We start from the raw sequence: 25,341 nt of genomic DNA, 5'->3' as shown, positions 1-25,341 counted from the left end.
AGTGTTACATCCCTGAGCAGCCAAAGCTACCAAATTAGCATTGTCAGCACTACTTCACATTATTATAATTTTACATGTAGATAAACATATTGATATAGACAGACCTAGACATACATATCAAAATATATATATGAAGATCTTATTGTACTATAAATACATATAGTTATTTATTATATTGATATTCCATTTGCACCAATGCAGCTGAGCTCAAGATTAAAATCCTCTTCTCTTGCTCCATGTGGGAGCATTCCAACAATAAATGTTCCTTCTGAAGGTGCTGTTTCCAATGTACTCTTAACAATTTTATCTTTGTCTGCCCGAACCCACACATTCTTTTCCTTTTCCCTTATGTAATTTTTGGATGCATTTGAAGCCATCCAGGGGTGCAGCCTCTTTTACCCGACTGCCCCACTGCTCCCACAGGGCTCCGACCTCAGCCCACTCCAGAGCCAGGGAACTCCAGGGAAGGGCTTCCCATCTGGGAATTTCTGATGGCACTGATTCCTCACATTTACATTGAACAAGTGACATTTTGTTGGGATCTGGCCAGACTGGGCCAGTTTTGTTTTGCCAGTGGGCAGGGTCAGCACCAAAGACACAGACTCCAACTGAAGGAATCAGTGTCACTTCCTGCAGCTCAAAGCAGCAATGAATCACAACAGGAGCAGCTCAGCAATGCACCCAACCATCCCCACCAAAGATTGCCTGCAGTGATTGAGAAAGATCCAGCCCCAGTTACCCTCAGCCTTTACCATGCCCCAGACCCACACAGCAGCTGGGGAAGCTGTCACAGCCAAGGGCTGCAGAGCCACTCCTGGGCACTGGCAATTCCTGCAGGTGCCTCCAGCCACAGCTGAGGCTCCAACCCCGCTGGGAGAGGGCCCAGCTCTGACAGTGCTGAATGAACAAACTGACAGCACTGCTAGTGTGGCAACATCTGGTTTCATCCTCCTCTTGGCTCCCTCCCAAAGCCTGGCCAGGGTCCCAGGAGGAACCAAGGGAGGTGACTTTGACCATTCAGCCCCAAACAAGGCCAGATGTCAGATTTCATGGCCTGGTCTGGCTTCTAAATACACAAAGGTCAATACATGTTTCACTAATGAGTGGCTACATCTATCACAGTGCTAATGACCATGCACATTTCATCAGGGAGCAGATACAAAGATAACCTTTGGTTGGAAGGTTCATCCAGAGGCCACCTTGGGCTCAGGGCCTGCTGTCCAGGCCTCACTCAGGGCTGCTGTCCAGGCCTTGGCACTTCAGGGACGTGCTTTAGTGCTGGGCTTGGCACTGCTGGCTGAGCGGCTGCACTGGGGGAGCTCAGAGGGCTTTTCCAACAGAAAGGATTCTGTGATTCCATGATTCTATCCACTGCATTCAGCTGGGTCCATGTTAGCAGCATTCATTTGCTCAGAAAGTCTCCTCTTGCCCAGCTCCTGTGGCCTGAGGCTTCAGCTCCTTCAGCTGCTGGTGCTGAGCTGCTCATGCTGAACGAGACGACTCGGAGAGAAGAGCACAGTCCATGCAATTCCTTCTGGGACACGGAGAGGGGAGGCTGTGCAAACAGGAGCATTGTTTGCTGTGGCCTCCTCTCTGCCCTTCACGCCTTTCAGCGCTTGGAACCAGCCCAGAGCTTTCTCCAAGAGTGCAATGGAGCAGCTGTTCCTGCTCCTGGCTCTGGCTCTCTCCAGTCTCTGCCCTTGCCTGCTTCTGTCCCTCGTGCTGTGCCCTCTGTTCCCCCAGGGCTGGCTGGCTGCTGCCCAGGACTGTGGCACTGGCCCAGATCCAGTGCTCCAGAGCCTCCTTTCTGTGCCCTTGGAGCTGCCTGGGCACAGCAGCCTTTTCCATCTGCAAGCTCCCCATGGACAGGGAGTGCCCAGCTCCGTTCCTTGCACAGCCTCCAGGAGCCCAGGGCTGCCATCTCAAGTCCCTGCTGGCTCTGGGGGCTCCCAGGTGCCTCAGGCTGCTCTGACACCGCTGCACACGGGAGGGAACAGGGCCAGGGGCTGTGCTGAAAGTCAGCTCCATCTGCTGCTGCTGCTGCTGCTGCTGCTGTGGGGTCATTTGTGCAGCCCTGGCCCAGAGTCAGGGATCAGATCCTGCCAGTCTCTTCCAGCCCTGGCTGCTCAGAGTTTGGGCCCTGGAGCCTCAGGTGGGCAAAGGCAGCTGCTCCTGGTCCCTCTGTGTGCCCGTGTTCAGCAGTGCTGCTCCATCAGTCTGTGCCCAGCAATTGGGAAAAGCCTCAGCCCTGCAGGGCCAGGAGCTGCCAGGTTCTGCCTGAGCAGCTCAGCCAGCAGGAAGGGAGCTGCTCCACACGGGAACCAGGAGCAGAGGACATTCTTTCGATAGGACATGTTTTCTATTTAAAGGAAAAAAAAAGAAAAAGGGAAAAAAATAGGTAAATTGTAGAAGATAAGAATAAAATCCAAGTGTTAGAGAAAAAACTGAACATAATGTTAGTGAAAAAAACAAAACATAAATGCAAAGTTACATTCTTTGCATTAGGAGGTAAATGATCTTTTGAAAAAGAGAACTCAGTTATTTACATTGTAAATGTGCTGATGGCATGGATCCATCTTGCTGACTTCAGCACCCCTTTTTATAAGTTTTTGAGGTTGTTTCCAATATTGTTAAATTGTGGGTGAAGCAATGGGAAATTGCTTTGTGCCCTGCCAGCTCCAAGCAGGACTGGGAATGGAAACTCTGTCAAACCCCAAATCCTTTAGAAGATGCCCTTCCTTCTCAGCCTGTGAATGAGCTGCACATTCCCGTTGAAAATGTCAGGGGTTTCTTAAAGACAAAAAGTCCCACTTGCAGCTTTTTGCTCTGGTTTGGCAGTGCAGAAGGGCAATTCTCCATCCACCAGCTCCAGACTGCACTGCCTCAGGAGCACGGCCCACTCGCCAGCTTTGGCCCACTCGTGGCACTGCTAGAGGAGGAAGAAAGTGCAACTGCACAATTCCAGCCAATCAAGAAGGAAGAATGGGACAGACAAAACAGCCTATGCAGATGCAGGCGTTCAGCTGGGACTGTGGAGAGTTTGGGTCCTTGCCAATTGGATGTGTGTCCCCAGCTGCAATCTCTGGGCCTGCAGCAGAGTCTCACTCACTGCCAAAGCAGAAAGCTCAGGCGCTGTGCTGGCAACGGGCTCGTCTGATGCAGAGCTGTCAGAGCAATGTGAGGGCAGAGCCAGCCCAGCTGGGCCCAGGGCTGAGCCCAGCAGAGCCCTGGCAGAGCCCAGAGCAGCCTCAGCAGCCGCAGAGCCCGGCTGCAAGGAGAGAAAGCAGAAACTGCCCGTCAGCTGAGGGCTCCTGTGCCCTTGTGCCAAGGCCTGCGGTGCCCAGGCCATGCTGGCTGTGCCCAGAGCTGTGCCCAGAGCTGCCCATCCCTGCTGCCTTTGGCAGCAGAGCAGGAGGGCAGGACATGTGCCCAGCCTGAAGCCAGCCACGGCACATCCAGCCCTCAGCAGCTGCCCAGAGCAGGATGCTCCTGTGCTCGCTGCCATCTCCCAAAAGCTCTGATCCCACCCTGCCAAGCACACAGGGACCCACCTCACGCCAGCCACGGCTGCAAGAAAAGCTGCTGCCAAACCATGGCCTCAGCCTTCTCCAAGGGCACCGCCCATCCACGCCACAGCTGCTCCCAAGCACTTCCCCATCCACACTGGACCACCTGGAACGCTTCCTCTGGAAAAACAAACAACACATTCTTGAAAAGAGATTAGATGCAAAAAGGGAAAACAAGAAAAACAGGAAAAACTCTTATCTCTGTCAGGGCCTTGAGGAAGGCCCAACTCCTACATGGTAGGGGAAAACCCAGCCATGGCTGAGGGAAGCCCACACTTTCTCTCTTCCCCCCTGCACTGCCCCCCAAAATCACCGTGATCCCAAAGCAAACAAGGGCAGTGGGGCAGCCCAAGCCCTTCCTTGCCTGCACAGCAAAGCAGCCCCTGCACAGGTTCTGGAGTCCCACCTCTGCTCCCAGCATGGGGCTTTGTTTGTGTCGGGCTGGCTGCCCCAGCCCCAGCCCCAGCCCCAGCCCAGGGCACGGTGGGTGCTGGGGGCTGTTGGCAGGGCCAGGAGCCCACTCCCATTTCGTACCCAGCCCAGCCCATGCCCCCAGCCCTGCCAAAAAGCAGCTGGGCAGCGACTGAAGGATGAGTTGCATCTGCCCCAGCAAAGGGGGAACCTTTGCTTCCCAGCCAGGCTGGGCCGTGCCCAAATCTGGCAGAATTTCCCTGGGTGTGGACTCGTCTGCAAATTCCCTGTGGAATTTGGCTTTGAAGAAGGTGCCAGAATCAAAGTCCATCACCTTCAGCCTCCAGTGGCCAGGCTGAGGAAGAGCTTGTCATCCTTGATGTCATCCTGGCTGTCTCCAGCAGCAGCAGCAGCAGCAGCAGCAGCAGCATCCCCACCCGGTACAGCTTCTCCAGGGGCTCCTGCTCCTTCCCTGGGGGGAGACCAGGCTCTCAGGGCTCTGCCCAGGGCCCCAGCTGTCAGGGAACCAGCACAAGCAAAACCAGCTGGGATGGCGGCCACCAGTGCTGGGCAGAGCAGCTCAGCTCCAGCACAAGGGCTGCGTGTGCCCATCCCATGGCCCCGGTGCAGTGACACAGGCAGCACAAAAAGGTCTGGGTTCCTCTGCTTCTCATTGCCACGGCATGTGTGGAGCTGCAACTTACCAGGGCCCTGGATCAAAGTGTGCCTGTGGCTCTCTCCCTTCTTCTATGGCAGAGGAATATCCTGCACCCAAGGATCACAGAACAGGTCTTCTAATGTGGGTCTGTCCAAGGAGTTCACGGATAAACACCACCTGATCAGATCTTTGCACTCTGGGCAGAGAAAGCAGAAACTGCCGGTCAGCCAGAGAAGGCTCCTGTCTGCTTTGCCCCACTATTCCCATGGCCAGGCCATTCTGGATGCGCTCAGGGTTGGGCCTAAACTTTCCCATCACTTCCCTGTTTTGGAGGAGAGCAGGACCTGTGCCACCTCCTCAGCAGCTGCCAGAGCGGGATGCTCACGAGCCCGCTGCTGGCTCCCAGCACTGGGATTCCCCCCGTGCCCAGAGAAGAGGATCCACCTTGAGAGAGCCCTTGTGGCAGCGGGAGCTGGCCCCAGCTGAGGTTCCGGCCCCTCCTGAACGGGTGCTCCCCGCAGACCATCTGGTGCAGCAGGATGCCCAGGGACCAGATCGTTGCTGCCTCGCCATGGTACCAGCCAAAGTCGTTCCATTCCGGGGGGCTGTAGGACAGTGTTCCTATGGAATACAGATGGAGTTCAGCAGGGGGATGCTGCTGCTCCCACAGCCTGGCCCCAGCATCCCTGGCCTGCGGGGGCTGCATCAGTGGCACACAGGGTGACCACTGCCCTCTTGCCAGCACCTGGGACTTGTGCACAAACTTAGGCTTGCAAAAGAAGCCACTGGTGTCAGAAGAGGGCAGAGGAAGCCCTGGCTAAGCCTGACCCTGACCTGTAAAGGAAAAACCCTCTCCATGCTGGGGGAAACATGCCCTTATCCTCCCTGCCTGCATTGCCCCAAAAATATTAGGAAGCCAAGGCAAACAGGGTGAGTGCATCAGTCCAAGCCCTTCCTCTCGCCTGCACACCAAACTGGCTGGGGCACAGGTTCTGCCCCCATCTCTGCTACCCCCACCCACTGGGGTTTTGGTAGGGCTGGCTGCCCCAGCCCAGCCCCAGTCCTGGGCAGAGTGGCTGGCAAAGGCTGCCAGCAGGGCTGGAAGATGGCTCCCCACCCAGCCCCGCTCTAAAGCAACTCAGCTGAAGACTCAGTCCCCTGACTGGCAGCAAAAGGGAGAATCCCCTCTGCCACAGCCAGCTTGGGCTGGGAGATGTTGGGCCATGAGATCCCGGGACCAGGAGTACACCCTTACGTGGGCTCACCTGCAAAGTGAGTGTAGGCTGTCTCTTGCAGGTAGGTGCCACAGCCAAAGTCGATCAGTTTGGCCTTCCCGGTGTGCAGATCGAGCAGGATGTTCTCGGGCTTGATGTCGCGGTGCAGGACCCCGCAGCTGGTGCAGTGCCGCACGGCCTCCAGCACCTGGCGGAACAGCGCCCGCGCCACCTCCTCGGGCAGGAACCGCCGTGCCCCAATGAAACGCTGCAGGTCCTGACACCGCTCTGGCCGCTCCAGCACCATCACGATGTGGTTGGGCAGCTCAAGCCACTCCAGCAGCTGCACCACACCAGGGAAGCCAGTGGACACCTTGGCCTGCAGCACGATCTCCAGCGGGGCCCTGCTGCCGTCGGGCTGCGGGAGGAGCACGATGCCTTCAGTGGGGCTGATGCCGTGCTGGGGCTCGGGGAGCCCTCAGCCAGCCCGGGATGCTCTGCGCCCTGCGCTGGACCCACGCCCGCTCTCCCTCGAGGCGTCCTGGCGGCTTCCACCGTGCCGGGCCTCGGCTCATCCCCGCCCGGCAGCCCCGGCTGCTGCCGCTGGCCCCACTCACTCACCAGCTCGCCCCAGTGCCGGACGCGGTTCCGTGGCACCCTTTTGATGGCCACCTGCAAGCCAAGGACAGCAGCGGGCTCAGCTCGCCGCCCGCCCTGCACAGCCCCATCCTCCTCCTCCTCCTCCTCCGCCCCCTCCTCCTGCGCCCGCCGCCGGCCCCGCCGCTCACCGGGGCGCCGTCCGAGAGCCGCGTGGCCGCGAAGACGCTGCCGAATCCTCCGCGCCCCAGCAGCGAACCCAGGCGGTACCGCTCCTGCAGGGCCTCGTGCGCCTTCCCTGCGGGCGGGACGCGGCTGTCAGCGCTCGGCCCGGGGCCAGCAACGGCCCCCGAGCGCTCCTCAGCCGCCCCGGGCCGGCCATGCCCAGGCGTTCGCTCCTCGCAATCCGGCACGGGAGGCTCGGGGCCGGCGGCCGCGCTGCCGAGCGGCGGAGCTCGGGCCGGGGAAGCCCCAGCGGAGGCGGCGGCAGCGGCCGCGCCGCCTGTGTCCTCCGCGGGCCCCGGGAGGAGCCGGGGCCGGGGTCGGGGCCGGGGCCGGGGCCGGGACTGGACCCTGCGTCGGGTCCGGGGCCGGGCTCGGGCCAGGCGGAGCCGAAGGGCGGCGATGCCGCCCCCGCACCAGGCACTGACGCCCGCCCAGCAGCGCCACCGCCACTACGGCCAGAGCCGGGCGGAGGCGAGAGCGCGGCGGGACGGCCGGGGCCGGGCACGGGGCAGCCCCGCCCGGGGCCGGGGGCGGGCCGGGGGCATGGCCCGGCCCGGCAGGGGAGAGGGAGGCGGGGAGAGGAGAGGGACGCCGGGCAAGGGACCCCGAGAGAAGGGTGACCGACCGCGGGAAAGGGAGAGACAGAGAAACAAAAAGATAAAGAGAAAGAAAGAAAGAAAGAAAGAAAGAAAGAAAGAGTGATCTAAAATATCTGTTTTTCTGCTGCCGCTGCTGCTGCTGCCGCTGCTGCTGCTGCCGCCGCTGCCGCCGCTGCAACTGAAGCACCGGGGCCGTTCGTCCCCGTGTCCGTTCCCCGCTCGCCCCACGAGCCCCACGTTCGAGCCCCGCGCGCCCCGGGCACAGCCCCTGAGTCTGTCCAAACACGGGAACTTTGCAGCGGTGAGCCCAGATGCAGAGCCCTGACTCCTGCACACCGGCACAGCAATCCCCTCGCTTGCTGCTCTTCATTGGCCTGGCTGAGGGTCAAACACTGTCGGGCCACCTTCCCTTGCTGTAGGATTCCGACCTGACCCCAGCACTGCACTTACATCTCCAGTGTTGCCTTCCAGTAAAACCAGGGGAAGGAAAACTCTGTGTGGCTCATGGTATTTTAGAGCATCTAAAAATCACTAAGTCACTGATCCTATAGGTGTGGTACGTCTGGAATTCCTGGGATTGAGAAGTAGTGCAACATGGAAAAGGGGAGCATAGAAATAAATAGAGGAAAAGATCTTGGATTGTTTCTTTCATTTTCATTTCACTTCTGGAAAGCTGTTTCAGTTTTCCAGGAATCTTCTCCTGTCTGCTCTTCCCAAGAATGTCTCATGGAGAACAAGGTCAAGCTTCTGTCCCAAGATTTGCCAGCAGGAAATTATGCCACTGGTGAAATTTTCATGATGACTGTTTGTGCTGGCTTAGGGCAAATTTTGGGAGGAACCTCAAAAAGGGCTCTGTTTTGCAGAGATAGCCAAAACCTCCACAACTTTGTGTAAGTTGTAAAGCCGGTATGTTTATTATTACAGTGCCGGATGCATGCAGAGATTACTCTCCTTGAAAGGCATGCGTACCTCTGGGAACTTCAGGTCCCTTTTTATCCTCCTCTCAAATACATATCCATACAATTTCACAATAGGTTCATACATATTCATTTTTACAAATTTCGCGTGACATTTGCCACTAGTTCTTCTTTATCAGAAAGAATTCTTAGGTGAGGTTGACCTGCTTTCACAGCAGTCTCTCTGTGTCTCTTTATCACCCTCTGCCCCGTCCCCCCCCTTATCTCTGTCCTTCACTGAATCAGTTTCCCTGAGCCTAGGCTTTGCAGTCAGGCTACATAGCTATGTTTTCTAACCACAGACTCAAAGATGTACATTTCACCTAAATCAAAATGGATTTCTACTCTGGAAAATTTCTGCTCTGTCTCAGAAGCACTCCTCCCTCTGTCCCTCACACGCTGGCCCTGTCTGGCATTCCTCATCCCTTTCCCCACCGCTCTCCTGCCCTTCCCCTCTGCTAGAAGGCGGACAAAGCTGCCTTGGACAGCAAAGTCGATTGTAGCCAGTGTGAAGAGAACATGGAGGAGCTGGATGAGAGGATGCAGGAGTTGCAGAGCCAGATTTCAGGCCAGGAGCAGCACTGGAACAATACCCAGCAGCAGTTCAGCCATGCAATTGAAGACAAGGTGAGGGGTATCTCGTCCCCACCACGAGGAACTGGCACCTTTGGGACTTGACAGCCTGAGGCAGCATCCCTCTTAGGATCCCCCTCCAGGCTTTTCCCTGGAGAGCTCCATGTCACATCCTGGAGCAGCTGGCTGAGGCTGTGCACCTGTTCACAGCTGGATCGCCTGGAGCTGAAGACTTTCCGTAAACACCGGGAGGACTCCTGGAACAGAAACATGGAGGAACTTGAGGATAGGCTGTTGTGTGAAAATGCTGCTGGGATTAAGAAGTGAGTGCAATGGAGATTCTGATGGCTTTGGGGACAGCGATGGCAACTGCTCCTGCCAGGCAGGGCTGTCACACACCCTGCCCTGAGCTGGGTCGTGCCCTGCCCTCCTGGCCGTGCACACGGGGGAGCTTTGGTGCCAGAGAGGGGCTGAAAGCGCTGCAGGGGCTGCTTGGGATGGTGGCACGGGTGCCTGTGCCCTTCACCTGGCATCAGCCAGCACCTTGGGGATGGGGAGAAAAGGCTCAAGAGCCCACGGTTCACCCTGCAATGGCCGTGCCCCTGTGCAGTGAGCTGCCCAGCAGCTGGCTGCTGCAGGGAGCTGCTGCCTGTGTGCTGCAGGGCTGTGGCCCCAGGAGCTCAGCCAGCCCTCTTCCCTCCCCCTCCTTAGGCAGCTGCCAGTCCCTTTCTCGTGCCTGTCCTGTGACCGCATGCTCAGCGTGCAGGTTCCTGGCCAGTGAGTAGCACCAGTGCCTCGGGGGCAGCGGGGCTGGCATGGGGGGAGATGGGTGCCAGCAGTGACCTGCTGTGCTGGCACAGGGGGACAGTGTCTGCTTGGGAGGGGCTGATGTGGGGAGCCCCCTCGGCAGCCCTGCCCATCAGCAGGGGCTGTGGGGGCTCATCCCAAGGGCTACAGGCAGCGGGATGCCATGGGCTACAATCCCATGGCTTTGGGGGGGCTGCCTCCAACAGGAACAGGTTCTTTGTCCCCTGTCACACACCTGTGACTCCTGCCCTCCCCAGGTACCCCGAGACACTCCCGTATTTGCAGCCCATGGCCCCCAGCAAGGAGCCACCGCCCAGCCAAAGGTGAGGGCCCTGAGGACACATCCCCAGCGCCTGGGGTGCAGAGCAGCCCTGACACAGCAAGGAGGGCTCTGCACCTGGGCTGGGGCAGAGCAGCCTGGGGGGACGGGGCAGGGCAGGGGAGCAGAGGGCAGCTGTGGAGGGCCAGTGCTTGCCCCAGGGCTGGGGGCTTTTGCATTCCTTGCCTTGCACTGCCCTGTCTGGCCCATCTCTCTGTCCCAAGGCTGCTGAAAGCACATCTGATGAGCTGCGTCTGTTTGCAGTCTGAGCTCAGGCTTGGAGGGCTGTCGGGGAAGATGAAACAGGAAAGCCTTATAAATATGATTGCCTGGCAAAAGATTTTGAGAATATGGAAACTATAAGCGAGATTGAAATGAAAGCAAGCTTTGAGATCCCTTAGTTACTGAACAAAGGGAAAACAATGGTGTGGCCGGCTGAAGGTAATCCCCTTTTGATGAAACAAGACCCTCTGCTTGCAGGCAGGTCCAAGGGTCCGAGCAGACCCTGCCAGCTTGGCAGAAGGGGTCCAAAGAGGAGTTTTTAGGGTTTAAAATGTAGCACAGTATGGTAATGTAGTGATTCTTATAGGCTGTATGGAAATGCTATAGGATTTGTATGTTGTACTAGATTGGTTAAGTGAGAATCAGAATATTCAACACAGAAGATGATTTATTGTATTGTAACGGGAACTTAGCTCTTACTTTTCTATGCTCTTAGCTCTTACCTCTTAGCTCTTACCTCTTGTCTCTTAGCTCTTGCCTTTTATCCTCGTACCCCTTTTACTCTCTTATGCTTTTACTCTCTTACCCTCTCATCCTCTCTACCCCTCTCTTCTCTCAGGCCTGCTCTGAGCTGTGGCTGACAGCTCCAAGCAGGGCCCTGCACCCACGCCCTTTGCAATAAACCGTCCACGACCTGGCTTCAGAGATCTCTCGTCTCCGTTCATCCCGACCGTGCTACCCCCGTCAATCCTACAGACGGGGATTGGGTGCCTCCTATGAAAGGAGTTCCCAAAACCAATCCCTGCAGCTGGGACAGCCCAGCTCCTGCCAGTTGGTGTCCTGTGCACAGGGACCTGCCTGGTGCCATGGTCAGCACACCTGGCCATGGGGACAGAGCCAGCAGATGCAGCCTGGTGGGATGGGCTTGGGGCTCCTGCAGCAGGTGGACAGGAGCTGGCAGGGACATGCCCCTGCAGGCAGCACTGCCAGTGCCCTCCCTGGCACAGCAGGGTGATGCCCTGCATGCCACAGGGCTGGGCACTGAGTGTCCTCTGTCCCATCCCACAGGAGGCCGCTGGTCTGTGCCAGTGTCCCCGTGTGCCACAGAGCTCTGGGGACCATCAGAGCAGCAGCTCCACGATGCAGAACATCAAGGCTTCCCCACATACCAGTGCACAGCTGCAGTGTCTCCTGGTAGACAACAAGGTAGGTGTGATGTAGGTGGGGACACAGAATGGTGACAGGCTTGATGGCATTGCTGACTGTCCAGGGGGAACCTGTGCCTTCAGTCTCCAGAGAGACCTGAGTTGGATTATTGGGGTGTGCTGGATTGGGCCCTGCATTGCAGCCAGCTGCCCCTGTCCTCCTCAGCCCAGTGTGACCCTGCTGCACGGTGATGGACACATCTCGAGGGGCCGTAATGACCAGCATCGTACGGCGATCAGGACACAGGATGCGTCAGGTATGGCCTTGTCAGGGCAAGGGGGTCAATGACGACAGGGGCTGATTATCTGCAGGGTGCCGGCTGGGGGATGAGCAGGGCTCTGTGTACAGAGCTGGGTAATGTGGCGTGGGTATTTTGTGTCTGGGGTAAGAAGAAAGGGGCAGAATGGAGCAGGAGGACTGGCACATGGGGCAACTGAGCTTGGAGCTGGAGTAACGTGGGAGAATGGCCATGCCCAGTGTGGGACAAGAGCCTGAGTCCTGGTGCGCTGGGGCCAGCACCTGTGGCGGCTCACCCTTGCCCTTCACGCCCAGGCCCTGCCACCTCAGGAGAGCACGGCCAGGCACAGCTCCTCGACAGGTCTCATGGGCCCCAGGGCTCGAGCAGCCTCTGCAGCCCCGCCAGACATCAACAGCCCCCGGCCAGCTGGAAAGGACTCAGCGCCCAATGCTCGACCTGGGACATCTTGTCCAAAGCGAGAAACGCCTGTGACAATTGTCATAAGAAACTTGACTTTTTACTTGTATATAGTTATTAAGTTAGTTGTATATAGTTATTAGGTTAATAAAACCTGTTAAAATTATAGGCAGAGCCTTGTCTCACAGCCTGTCTCTCCCCGGGCTCCCTGGTGCTCCTTCAGCTCCTTCCCCCTGCTGTGGCTCTGCCCCCGGGCTGAGCAGATGGAGCCCCGGGCCGGGCCCTGAGGCCGCTGCTGCTGCCACGGCGCCTGCGGGGCAGCCCTGAGGCTCCGGGCCGGCTGTGGGAGCAGGAGCGGCGCTGCAGAGCCCGCGGCCCTCACGGGCTGCGAAGGCACGGGCAGATGGCCGTGGGGCCCGGCCGGCACTGCCGGCGCTGCTGCTCTCGGCTGCCGCCTGCAATCCTTACAGGCAGCCCTTAGGCCGGCTCAGGAGCCGCTCGGAGCCGTGCCCGAGGGCTGGCCCCGAGCCCCGGCCCCCAAGGGCACTTGTCCCTTCATCTCTGCACTGCCACATTGCGAGCTCATTTGTCAGCTTCCTCCTGCCCTTCCTTCCTGCGGGGCAGCGTTAGGGGCTGGCCCAGCGGCTTTCCTCCCGCACGGCTGCAGCCCCTTGCCCACAGCTCCCTGGCGGGAGCCAGAGCTGCTTTGCAGCCGGGCACCCCCGCCGTGTCCCGCAGCCCGGGCCGGCTCCTGCCCGCTGCCGGCGAGGCCCCGCGGCTGGGCCCGGCCATCCCGGGCCAGAGCAGCTCCCTGCCCGGGGGAACACAGGGGGACACGGGGGGATGTGAAATACAAAGCTGTGTGTCCTGTCAGGTACACACAGGCAATGTGTGCATTTGTGATTGCGATATGTGTGGAGACCGACAATGGGACAGTTGTGAATTCGATAATAACTGAGGAAAGTAAAGCATGGAAGAAGTCCTTTGAACCCATCTTTTGTTTGCAATTAACCTTGGCTGATTTAGGAGCATTGGCATTAAAGCATTAAGGATGTTGCTTTTTGCTTGTAGTTAATTCTTAAGACTTCTGCAATAATAACCTTTTGAAGTATAATTTTAGAACATTGCTTGTATCCTTGAAACTATAGCTTTGGAATATATATAATGGAAACATGCTTATCTCATGCTTTAATAAAGCAGAGAAAAACAGCTTGAGAAAGGAAGATGAACACCACCTCAAGGATTTATAGTTTCAACCAAGGGAAGCTTCACATCACTGTTGTTAGATTTATAGTCTCTGCAATTAAAAGGAGGACCCACATCTGGAGAGCTGGACCTTACCAGATGGGATTCGTCTTTCTTCTTTTGCTAACCAGACCACCACCATCTGGGGATACTCCTTTTGGGATACTCCTGAGAAAAACTAAATCACAATAGTGTGTAGAATTGTGACGTAAAAATTGGGAATAGAAACTGCTGATGAGTAAGAATTGGAATAGAAACTGCTGAGAAAGCTGATGAGTACCCCTATAAATACCTGTAAGCCTCAACTATAGGTGTGCAGTTGGAGGGAAAACTTCCCCCACTATACCCAGTGCTGTATTGCTCATACTTTACCATATTAATTAATAAATTGATTGCTGCTTAAATATTGGGCTAGTCAAGTTTCTTATTTATACAATCCATAACTGTAAAAGGAAAACTTCCTGCTGAACTGAAAAAGACTCGATGGAAATCAAGGCAGAGCCATGGTTTGTCAGGACTTGCTGTATACGAATGAGCCCCGTGGTGCATTTGGAGCTGAGCCCTTGAACCTCAGGGCCTGAGAGGAGATTGCACAAACCTTTCCAGGAGTCAAAGTCAGAAGAAAACCGCAAAGTGTCTCAAAGCATGAATGGGTCCCACTGAGGACCATCCCAACCAGGCTGCTCATGGACTCCATGGAGGAGACAATTGGAGGCCAGGATGGCACAAAAACTTCTCAGACACTCAGTGTGGAAAGGAGAATCCAAAACACCTTAAAAAACCTTGAGTATCTCAAAGAATTAATGAGCCACACTGAGTGTCAGTGCAAAGCTCTCAAGGGACTCGTTAAAGCAGATAATTGGAGGCCATGATTGCACAAACCTCTCAGAGACTCCAAGGCAAAAGCCAAAGCCAAAGTCCTTTGAAAAACCTGCAGTCCCTGCAGGGAGCATGAAGGAGCCCCCAGGGCCATTGCTGAGCAAGGCTCCCCAGGGACTCCTTGCAGCAGATCCTTGAGGCCACTGGGATGTGGGCTAGGGGGGGATGCTGAGGGCAGCACAAGGGGCTGACAGTGCCCAGCCTGGCTGGGGCTGTGCCAGGAGGCCCCAGGGCCTCAGCACAAGGTGTCTCCTCCCAGCCCTTGCTGGCACAGACCCTGCTGTGCCCCAGGGCACCAAGACTTGGCTTCTCTTTGTCCCCACCTGTCATCACTGCCTGCAGTTCTCTGCTCTGCCTGGGGCCTGGGGACACTTGCTCAGTCGTGTCCCTCACTGGGACCCATTAAAAGTCCAAGAAAGTTTGGAGTTGGATTCTGCCTTGGAGTTCTGGAGAGGTTTCTTCATCTCCCTCTCAGGGACTGATGTTCAGGGCCTGAGCACAAATGCCCAGAGGCTGATTAAAGTCCTTGTGCTGTGTCTGTGCTGCTGAGCTGGGCTGGGCTCCTGGCCCAGAGGCAGCTCCTGGTCACCAAGAAGAGCTTCAAAAGCACATTTCTCTGGATGAGCACCTCTTGTGCCAGCCCAGCAGGGCTGGGGCACTGCCTGCAGCCAGCCCGGGCACAGCCCAGAGGCACAGAGAGCTTCAATCAGTCAGGGCTGGGAAGGGGCTGAGAAGTGCCTGGGGCACAATCACTGCCAGCCCTTGGCACAGGAACCTCTGGCTGCAGGACAATGCAGCTGCATTCTGGAGCCAACTCCTCAAGCTGGAACATGCCAATGCCTGCAGAGCCTGTGAGTACATTCTCTGCTTGTCTCTTGTGCAGAGCAGCCAGGGGTGCCCAGGGCTGTCCTGCAGAGCAGGGTCCTGCAGCCCAGGGCGCTGTGCTGGGGCAGGGACTCTGCTGCCTGCCAGGGACAGCTCTCAGCCAGCCCTGGCAGCTGCTCCCGGCCCTGGGGCACAAGATCTGGGTGGGAGGAGACAGCTGGTGAGGCTTGGAAGTGTTGTCCTTGTGTGGGGAGGATGCTGCATTGTTCAGGACTGCTCCAAGCATGACATTTAACTGCAGAACATTTCCAAATAGATTATACAGGGAGCACAGCAATGCAGGGGTTGCATAAAAGGGAAAATCCTCCTGTTTTAATCTACTGCTCTGGGTTTCCTGGATGGGAAACTCCACATAGATATTGATCTGTCAGTTCAGGTGGAAAAAAACCAAATTTCTCTCCGATCTGAATAAAGCAGGCATAGACAGAAATCAGCACAGGGCCCCTCAGAGGCAGCATCAGTGTCGCTTTTTCAACCTCCTCAGGGTTGCTCTGATGTTGCCATCAGAGCCTGCAGAGCCAGAGCTGCCCCTGGGCAGTGCCTGAGCTGGGAGGGCTCTGCAGGGCAGAGCTGAGCCCCCAGGGCTGGGCTGGGCTCTGGCAGCACTGGCAGGGCCCAGCCCTGGGCACAGGGAAGCAGCTGCTGGCAGGGACAGCTCCAGGCAGCAGAGCCCTGGGCAGGCAGTGGGGGGAAAGTGCCCCCAGGTTGGGATATTTCAAGTCTTCTCCAAACCCAACTATTCCATGATTACTTTTCTTACAGATCCCCATGCCAAGGCATCACAGCAAATGTCCAACAGCAGCTCCATCAGGCACTTCCTGCTGCTGGCATTGGCAGACACGCGGCAGCTGCAGCTCCTGCACTTCTGCCTCTTGCTGGGCATCTCCCTGGCTGCCCTCCTGGGCAACGGCCTCATCATCAGCGCCGTAGCCTGCGGCCACCACCTGCACACGCCCATGTTCTTCTTCCTGCTCAACCTGGCCCTCGCTGACCTGGGCTCCATCTGCACCACTGTCCCCAAAGCCATGCACAATTCCCTCTGGGACACCAGCAACATCTCCTACACTGGATGTGCTGCACAGCTCTTTCTGATTTACTTCTTCCTTGGATCAGAGTTTTTCCTCCTGACCATCATGTGCTACGACCGCTACGTGTCCATCTGCAAACCCCTGCACTACGGGACCCTCCTGGGCAGCAGAGCTTGTGCCCACATGGCAGCAGCTGCCTGGGCCAGTGCCTTTCTCTATTCACTGCTGCACACGGCCAATACATTTTCCCTGCCCCTGTGCCATGGCAATGCCCTGGGCCAGTTCTTCTGTGAAATCCCACACATCCTCAAGCTCTCCTGCTCCAAATCATACCTCAGGGAACTTGGGCTCATTGCTGTAAGTTCCTGTGTGGTATTGGGTTGTTTCATGTTCATTGTTTTCTCCTATGTGCAGATCTTCAGGGTTGTGCTGAGGATCCCCTCTGAGCAGGGACGGCACAAAGCCTTTTCCACCTGCCTCCCACACCTGGCCATCGTCTCTCTGTTCCTCAGCACTGCAGTCTTTGCCTACCTGAAGCCCCCATCCATCTCCTCCCCATCCCTGGATCTGGCCCTGTCAGTTCTGTACTCAGTGGTGCCTCCAGTCCTGAACCCCCTCATCTACAGCCTGAGGAACCAGGAGCTCAAGGCTGGAGTGTGGAGACTGATGACTGCATGTTTTCAGGGACATTAACCTGCTGGCCAATTTCTGCAAAGCACTTGTAAAAAAATCATATTTGACACTTCCTGTTGGTTTAATTTGAGAGGTTCTTTTTCTTTGTTTTACTTTTTCAATATTGTCCACAAATAAATGTCCTTGTTTGTGCCCTTTCCCATTTTCTTTCTCTCCACCTTCCCTGTGTTCACACTCTGTCAATGAGGGGCTGCGCTCTTGGTGCCTTTAAAGGAACTAAAGGATCTCCCAGCAGAGTTTTCTGCAGAGATGCCCTTGTGTTGCCTTCTCTGGAGCTGCAGCAGCAATGTCTGTGTGCAGAGCTGGGGCAGATCAGTGCTGGCCCAGCAGCTGTGCCCAGCAGCAGCAGCAGCAGCAGCACTTGGTGTTGCCAGTGCTGCTGCCGTGGCCCTGCCCCGCTGCCCTGGTGGCCCTGGTGTTGCTGCAGGGCCTGAGTGCTCTCGGGGCCGGGCACAGCCCTGGGGGTGGCAGTGCCGGGGCTGCAGCAGGGCCAGGCCATGGGCACTGCTGGGGCAGCGCTGACGCCTCAGGCCAGGCCCTGGGGGCTCCAGGCTCCTTGCCCAGGCTCTCTCAAGAACACGGCCAGGCCAATGCTCAGCACAGAAACCCCCGGGAGCAGCCCCAGGCTGGCCGTGGGCAGGCTGGGGGCAAACAGCATGGCTGGGGCTCTGCAAGGGCCCTGGGGCAGACGGGAAGGAGCAGCAGAGCAGGGGCTGATCCATGCCCAGGGCGCTGCACAGCCCAGGGCAGCGTCCCAGAGCGTCCTCATGCAGCTGCCAACAACATCCCCCCTCTGCAGCCCTGGCCTCTCCCCCAGCTCACACAGGTGCCCCATCCTTGCAGGCACAGACACGGCAGCACTGCCTCAGCAGCCCCTGTTTGCATTGCACACAGCAGGGCCAGCACCCCCATGCTGTTGCTGTGGGGACATGAACCTGAGGGAGCACAAATGCCATCAGCCCCTGGGCCCAGCAAGGCCTGGGGGACACCAGGGAAACCACTCAGCTTTGTCCTGGCCTCTGCACTCAGCCAGAAAGTTTGTTCCCATCAGCTGGGAGTTTCCTGTGCCACTGCAGACGCTGTTGCTCAGAGCCAGGGCTGCCTGGCAGCCACCCCCAAACTGCCCTGAGCATTTCCTTGGCTTCACCTTTGTTTTCTTTACTCTTCCCTTGTACAAATCTCTTCCTCTTGCCCAGCCCTGTTCCCTCCCCTGCAAACAGCCCATCCCTGTTTGCCCTTTCCTCTCTGGCCCCACTCCCCATTGCAGTTCCTGACTTGGCCCCATGGGAACGTCCCTTGGGCAGCAGGATCATCCTACAAGTGCTGCAGGAATTGTCTGCAGGCTCCTGCAGTGCCTGCTGCTGCTCCCTTGCCAGAGGCACCCCAGGCCAGGGGGGCACATTGGGGCTGCTGTGTCTGCCTCTGGGGCTCCCTATTCTGGGCAATGAGGAGGAGCTGCAGAGGCTCTGCAGGACTGACAGGATGGGCTTTGGGGCTGCCAGGAGAAGCTGAGGGACCTGGGCTGCTGGAGCTGCTGAAGAGGAGGCCCAGGGCTCATCCTGCAACTGCTCCAAGGGTGGTTTCAGAGAATCCCAGAATCACCAAGGTTGGAAAAGGCCTTGGAGATCATCAAGTCCAACCTGTGCCCTGACACTGCCTTGTCTCCCCTGGGCCTCCTCTTCTCCAGGATAAACAACCCCAGCAGCTCCCTTAGCCACTCCTCACAGGACTTGTGCTCCAGACCCCTCCCCAGCCTTGTTGCCCTTCTTTGGATACGCTCCAGCCCCTCCATGTCCTTCCTAAATTGGGGAGCCCAGAACTGGACACAGCACTCGAGGTGCTGCCCAAGCAGTGCTGAGCACAGGGGAAGAATCCCTGCCCTGCTCCTGCTGGCCACACCATTCCTGATTCAGGCCAGGAGCCATTGGCCTTCTTGGCCACCTGGGCACACTGCTGCCTCATGTCCAGCCTGCTGTCCATCAGTCCCTGCAGGTCCCTTTCTGCCTGGCTGCTCTCCAGCCACTCTGTCCTCAGCCTGTGATGCTGCGGGGGTGGTTTTGGCCAAAGTGCAGGACCGAGCACTTGGACTTGTTAAACCTCACCTTGTTGGGATTTGGGCCCTGAATCCAGCCTGTCCAGGGCCCTGTGCAGAGCCCTCCTACCCTCCAGCAGATCCACACTCCCAGACAACTTGGTGTCACCACGGTTCCATGAGGCCCCTGAGTGTCCCAATGGTGTCCATGGTTCCATGAGGCCTCCCAGTGTCACAATGTCCCTTTGGTTCCATGGGAACCCTTGGTGTCACAAAGTCCCTTGGATCCTTGGGCCCTGCAGTGTCACAATTGCCCTTGGTCCCCCCAGGCCCTACAGTGTCACAATGGATCCTTGGTTCCATGAGGTCTGGCAGTGCAGCAATGCTCTCCTTGGTTCCACTGTGTCACAATGGCCTCTTGGTTCCAAGGGCCACCACAGTGTCAAAGATGTTTCCTTCATTCCAGGAATCCCTGAGGAGCAGCCCTGGCCCCTTGGTTCCATGGGGCCCTGCAGTGTCACAATGGCCCCATCATGACACCAGGTCCTGCTCTGTCACAATGCTCTGCATGGTTCCACAAGGCCCTGCAGGGTCACAGTGGCCTCTGTGGTTCCACAAGGACCCAGACTGTCACCATGGACTCCTTTCTTCCATCCAGCCCCACAGTGTCACAATGGCCCCTTGGCTCTGTGCTGCCATGTCGTACACAGTGTCACCATGGTCCTCTTAGTGCCACCAGGCCCTTCAGTGTCACAATGGCCCCTTGCTTCCCCAGGGCCCTGAAGTGTCACAATCATCAGAGAATCAGCCAGGCTGGAAAAGACCTTGGAGAACATCAAGTCCAACATGGGATCCAACACCACCTTGTCACCCAGACAATGGCACGAGTGCCACATCCAGTCTTTCCTTACACACCTCCAGGGACGGTGACTCACCCACCTTCCTGGGCAGCCCATTCCAAAGCCCAATCACCCTTTGTGTGAATAATATCTCCTAATGTGCTGTCTAAAAATCCCCAGGTGCAGCTGAAGGCTGTGTCCTCTTGTCCTCTCACTGTTCCCTGGGAAAAAAGGCCAACCCTCACTTGTCTGCACCCTCCTGTCAGGGAGTTGTAGAGAGAGATGAGGTCTCCCCTGGGCCTCCTCTTCTCCAGGATAAACAACCCCAGCTCCCTCAGCCACTCCTCACAGGACTTGTGTTCCAGACCCCTCCCCAGCCTTGTTGCCCTTCTCTGGACACGCTCCAGCCCCTCCATGTCCTTCCTAAATTGGGGCGCCCAGAACTGGACACAGCACTCGAGGTGCTGCCCAAGCAGTGCTGAGCACAGGGGAAGAATTACTGCCCTGCTCCTGCTGGCCACACCATTCCTGATCCATAAGAGTGACAGGGGCTGGATGAGGGAAATGGTGGGGAGGGAGTGGGGACAAAGTTATTGATTGTCAGCCATGAAGGGTCTTCTTCTTCATATCTATTCAAACTCAATTAGAAGGTGCTGAGAATCAATATCAACTGAGGATAGCTGATAGCCATCTATAAACAGGAAAAGGAAACAGGACAAACCATTCTCTCGCATTGTTTTCGATAGAGTACATTCACTTTGAATAGAGTTCTCAAATCAGTCTAAATACCAGGGAAGAACTGAAAATTTGAATTATTCCCAGGGTCTTTTCTTGTTTGGGCATTTTGACCAAATGTTTATTAACCTTTCTCACTGAATTCGTGAACTGAAGAGTTCCAGAAAAAATAGGGCTCTGGAGTATTAAAATTCACCAGCATCCTCCAAGTGGCTGAGGATCCATGCCCATGAGAGCAGAAATGAACAGAAATGGGCACAGCTTTGTGGCTGCTGTCCCAGCTTTGGCATGGGCCCTGGGCCTGGAGCAGGAGCAGCTCTTGAGGACTCCAAGGCCGGGGCTCCTGTGCAGCCCTGGGCAGATGGGATGGCAGCAGGGGCTGCAGAGCTCTCAGCACCTCAGCCCCAGGGGAGCAGGGCAGCCAGGGAGCCTCCTTTGGCCTTGGCCAAGCACCTTCCCCCATGGCTGGGGCTGAGTCCTGTGGCAGCTGCAGCTGCTGCTGTGGCCTTGGCAGGGGCTGAGGCCGTGGGGCCAGTGCCCAGAGCAGCCTGGCCTGAGCAGAGCTGTGGGGCCAGAGCCGGCTGGGCTGGGCTGGGCTCAGAGAGGCCCTTGGTGCTGCCCAGAGCTCAGGGCAGCTGGCAGAGCTTGCAGGGAGCTGGGCTGGGCTCCGAGAGCCTGGCCCAGAAACCATCAGTGTCCATCTCAGCCTGGCTGAGCGTGCAGGGGCAGGACTCAGGCCAGGCCTTGTGGGGCAGGGCCAGCGCCTGTGCAAGGCATTGCAAACAGGCAAGTTGCCCAGAGAGGTGGCTGCTCTGTGCCCTTGGTGGCACAGACAGAGCAGGGAGGGGGCCCAGGACATTTGTCAGCGCCAGCCTCTGTGCCCATGCGTTGGCAACCCTGGCTGCTGAGTCCAGCTTTGGCCTGGGCTGAGTTTTGCTGTGGCCCAGCTCCATCCTCCTGCGGGGCTCAGGGCCTGTTCCCAGCCATGGCCAGCCCTGGCTGCCTCTCTACTGGCCCAGAGGCCGGCAGAGCCCGGGGCAGGGCTGTCTGTGCAGCCCCACAGGTTCCAGGGGCTCTGCAGGAGCTGGCAGAGGCTGCCCAGCAGGGAGGCCATGGGGCACAGAGCCCCAAGGCTGCTGTGGGCACCACGGCACAGGGGCCGTTCCCAGCCGCAATGCTCCTGGCCTGGGCTGGGCCTGCACAGGGGCTGGGCCACCATGGCTGGGCCAGCACAGGGCCACAAAGGGGCCACGCAGCCGCTGCCGGGGCTGACAGCAAGGCCAGGCACACACAAGCAATTGCTGAGCATGGCCTGCGCTGCCCAGGCCTGACTGTGCCAAAGGCAGAGCTCAGCTGCCCTTGAGGGCTGCAGCAACACTCCAGAGCCCAAAGAGCCTCCATGGCTGGGCTGGAGACCAAGGCTGCAGCAGGGAAATGCAGGGCTGCTGCGGGATGGGGAGGGCATTGAATTCCAGCACACACCTCAGCTCTCTGATGATCCCGGCACCATGCTGGGCCCTGTTTCAGCCTGGAGCAGAGCAGATGTTGATGGCACAGGATCCCTGAGGGGCTGTCAGGGACCTGCAGTTTGCAAGGTGCTCTGCTCTCCCTCAGGTGCTCTGGGAGAGATCCAATCCCAGCTGGGCACCTCAGGGCACAAGTGGCACTGCCTGTTCATGGGGACACAGCTAATGTCTGCCTGGAAAGGGGCACAGGTGTTAATACTTGTTGGTTTGATAATATACAAGCAAATCTTTATTATCTGGGTCATTTGATTACTTTTTAAGAAATGGCCAAGTTTTCCCACAAGGAACAGGAATTTCCTGGAAGTGTACTGATGGCAGGGGGAGAAACACCGATCTTTCCTTCTAGTGGTGTCACCAATATTCTGTTCATTTTTTTCTCTCCCTTTTCCTTCAGGTATTTACAGGTCTCTTGTTTAAATGTCAATGTCAAAGGACATCTCTTCATTTAGAGTAGGTGGATCTATGTGCTTCCTACTGCTCTTTGATTTCCTTCTCCGGATGTTCTCTGGTGATTCATATGCTTCTCAACCAACTGGTTTCATGCTATGAGCAACAGGAAGTTGCCCAGTTTTCTGATGTTAAAAAAAAACCTTTATTAGTCAAAATCTTATTTGCGTTTCCATCTTATACAGAATTACCTTTTCCTATGTCTTTGTCTGAAGTTGTTCCTGTATGGACATCCCTTGAGGATGGGAGACATGTCAGATGCTGCTGGGACATCCCAGAGAGCTGAGGGAAGAGCTGTGATGGTTATTAAACTGTTCAAATGATCAGGTTCTGTTTGCTGGAAAGAAACCTTTCTGTGCCTCTGAGTGTCACCAGGCCCTGAGCCCAAAGGACACAAACCTGATGAGTTGTGGTTCCCACTGCAGGGGCTGCACTTGGACCTTGGCTCTGCACAGGAAAGCTCTTCATCCCCTTTCTCTCTTTTCCTCCCTCTGGGCATGGAGGGATGTCACAGACATCTTTCATGAAAAATCCTTTCTTAGGATTTTTCCTTGTGAGAAGCTGCAGTTTCAGCAACCAAAGTAAACAATGGTTATCTGCTGCTGTGGAATGCAACAGGTAGACCCGTGATTGGTCTCCTGTGGGTGTTTGGATTTCTTGACCACTCATGGCAGAGCTGGCTCTACTCTGTCTGAGACACAGATCTTTGTTATTCATTTTTTTCTATTCTTAGCTTAGCTAGCTGCTGAAGAAACCTTTCCTTTCTATTGCTTTTTAGTATAGTCCTAATGTAACATATATCATAAAATAATAAATCAAGCCTTCTGGTCATGGAGTCAACATTCTCGTCTCTTCTTCATCCTGAAAACCCTTGTGACCACAGTCACAATTGGTGACCCTCGACTGAGGAGGACAATCATCACTTGGTGAGACCACCAGCGGAGCATTGCTGCACTGGGTAAACCCTGAATGTGTGGCATTGATGGTTGCTTCACAAGCAACCACAGAAGTGGATTCTAGCCAGGAGCTGAAGAACTGAAGATCCAAATTTGGACAGAGTTCACAGCAAGGCTGACCACAAAGAGAACCTTCTGAAAAGCCCCCAGGAAGATGTTCGGAAAGCTCAGCAGCACCATGCAGATAGCCAGAGAGTCCTGGACACTGTCACAAGGTACTGTTGGTTTTTCTCCTCCTAAAGATGAGGCCATTCGCAGTTTGTGGCTGCTCATCTGGAGGACTTCTCCCCTAGAGGATGAGGTTCCATTCTCCCCTTCAGAGGAGAAACTTATTGCCCTCTGGCAAAAATGGGGTGAAGAGGACGGAATTCTCCTGTTGGAGACAGATCTCTATGAGTTTTTCCAATGGGCAAAGCTCTTTGGGTTTTTACGAATGTGCTATATGCCCTTGATATGTTCGTCTGGGAGTGTATGGACTCCATTTTCCAATTCTTTTTATACCGTGGGTTCGGATGCCCCTCAATTTATCCAACCTTTTTGTTGCTCTTTCTAGTCTTGAAACGGAGAGCAGCTGTTTTTCCCTGGATTGCTAACTGCAAGGGGAAAGCCCCGTTCCCCCCAGTTCCGGGGGAAGACCCTTTGGAGGGGGACGCTCTGCTGCTTTCCAGCCCCCCTGAACCACAGTGGGGGGGCGAAGTTTCGCCCGCAGCCGAAGTTTTTTTTACTGCGTCTTCGGAGCATGCTCAGACGGAGCCGTTTGTTCCCCCCTCCCATTGCTCTCAGGGGGGATGGGAGTGGGCGGCGCTGCCCCGGCCAGCACCACGGGCACCGCCCCGGCCAGCGCCGTGAGCGCCGCCCCAACCCGCCCCGCGGGTGCGGGCGGTTCCCCGCGCAGCCCCTCCCGCGGCCGCCCCTCCAGCGGAGTCTGTGGGCGCTCCGGCCACGGTTCCGCCGGCTTCCCCGCCTGTGTCTGAGGCCTCAGAGACGCCGCTTCCTGCGGCTGCGCCGATGTTGCTGGGCACCAGCGATCCACCGCTCCCCCCGGCCGTCCCGCCGCCTTCTGCGACTGCGCTTCTGCGGCCGATGTCCGTCGCAGAAGAAGCTGCCAACCCCGTGCCACCCCCGCCGCCCCCGCCGCCTCCCCAGGCGGCCCCGCTGCCCGCCCCTGCGGGGACTCCGTCCTCCGTGTCTGCGTCAGAGGCTGCCCTGGAGCCGGCGGCAGCTGCAGCGGCGCCTCCTGCACCCAGCGTGACTTCCTCCCCGAGTTTTTCAGGTTGTCCCGGGGCTGCCCCTACGGGGGGAGCTGGGACAGGGGAAGAGGGCGTCAGCCTGTCCTTCCGTGGAGGAGGCATGGCCCGACAGCTGGCTGTGGGCGCAGCCCGGCTGCCTGTTTTCAAGATCAGCATTTTTGGCGGGTTGGGGGGTGTTTGGTCCGGGGTTTCCCCCTGGGGGATGCAGATCTCTCTGCCGCCCCTCGCGCGCCCCAGCGGCGAGGGGGAGCTGGGTCCCGAAAGTTCTGCCCCTGGTCCCGAGCCCAGAGGGGGTGGAGGTGGTGCCGTGAGGCAGATGGGAGGAACACCTGGTGCATTTGCGTCGCAGAGGCAGAGGGCAAAGCAGGAAGCGAGCATCGCTTGTCTGCTGTGGGGAAAGGACATCCCCAGACCCGAGACGAGGTTTCTCGGGACAGCTTCTGTCTTCCCATTGCCGGCATGCCTCGGTGATTTTGGGGAAAGGAAGCGTTTGGTCACCACTTCTGCTATTGTACTGGCAGCAGGGTGCGGGTCTGTGCCAATGCAGAGCCTGCCTCGGGGGCTGGGCCCGGGCTGTCTGGCTTGGTTGCTTGGACCAGGGCCACCTCCTGGCCTCCTGTTGGGTTTGGGGGCTTTGCTTCCCCCTTCTGGTCCTAGGCCACCGTTATGTGGGCCAGGTCTGGGGTTCCTGATCCTTCCACATGGGCCAGGGCCCCCAAGGGCTCTCTCTGGCTCCTTTGCTGCTGCTGCTCTTTCCGACAAGACAAAAAAAAACCAAAAAAAAAACCACAAAAAAAAAAAAAACCAAAAAAAAAATT

General features: G+C 57.0%; 1 protein-coding gene across 1 annotated transcript in view; it reads left to right on the top strand.

Moving 5' to 3' along the window:
- LOC143692641 (uncharacterized) overlaps positions 1-24,247 on the top strand; it is a 57,152-nt gene extending 32,905 nt beyond the window's left edge. Inside the window, exons 4-8 of the mRNA XM_077172890.1 lie at positions 9,511-9,576; positions 9,864-9,929; positions 11,257-11,353; positions 11,519-11,609; positions 24,057-24,247. Of these exons, the coding sequence (XP_077029005.1) occupies positions 9,511-9,576; positions 9,864-9,929; positions 11,257-11,353; positions 11,519-11,609; positions 24,057-24,247 (511 nt within the window). The remainder of the gene's footprint in view (positions 1-9,510; positions 9,577-9,863; positions 9,930-11,256; positions 11,354-11,518; positions 11,610-24,056) is intronic.
- The last annotated feature ends 1,094 nt before the right edge of the window (positions 24,248-25,341 follow it).

This window comes from Agelaius phoeniceus, assembly GCF_051311805.1.
Source record: "Agelaius phoeniceus isolate bAgePho1 chromosome W unlocalized genomic scaffold, bAgePho1.hap1 SUPER_W_unloc_2, whole genome shotgun sequence".
NCBI classification, from domain to species: Eukaryota; Metazoa; Chordata; class Aves; order Passeriformes; family Icteridae; genus Agelaius; species Agelaius phoeniceus.
This window is presented reverse-complemented; position numbering and strand designations above follow the sequence as displayed.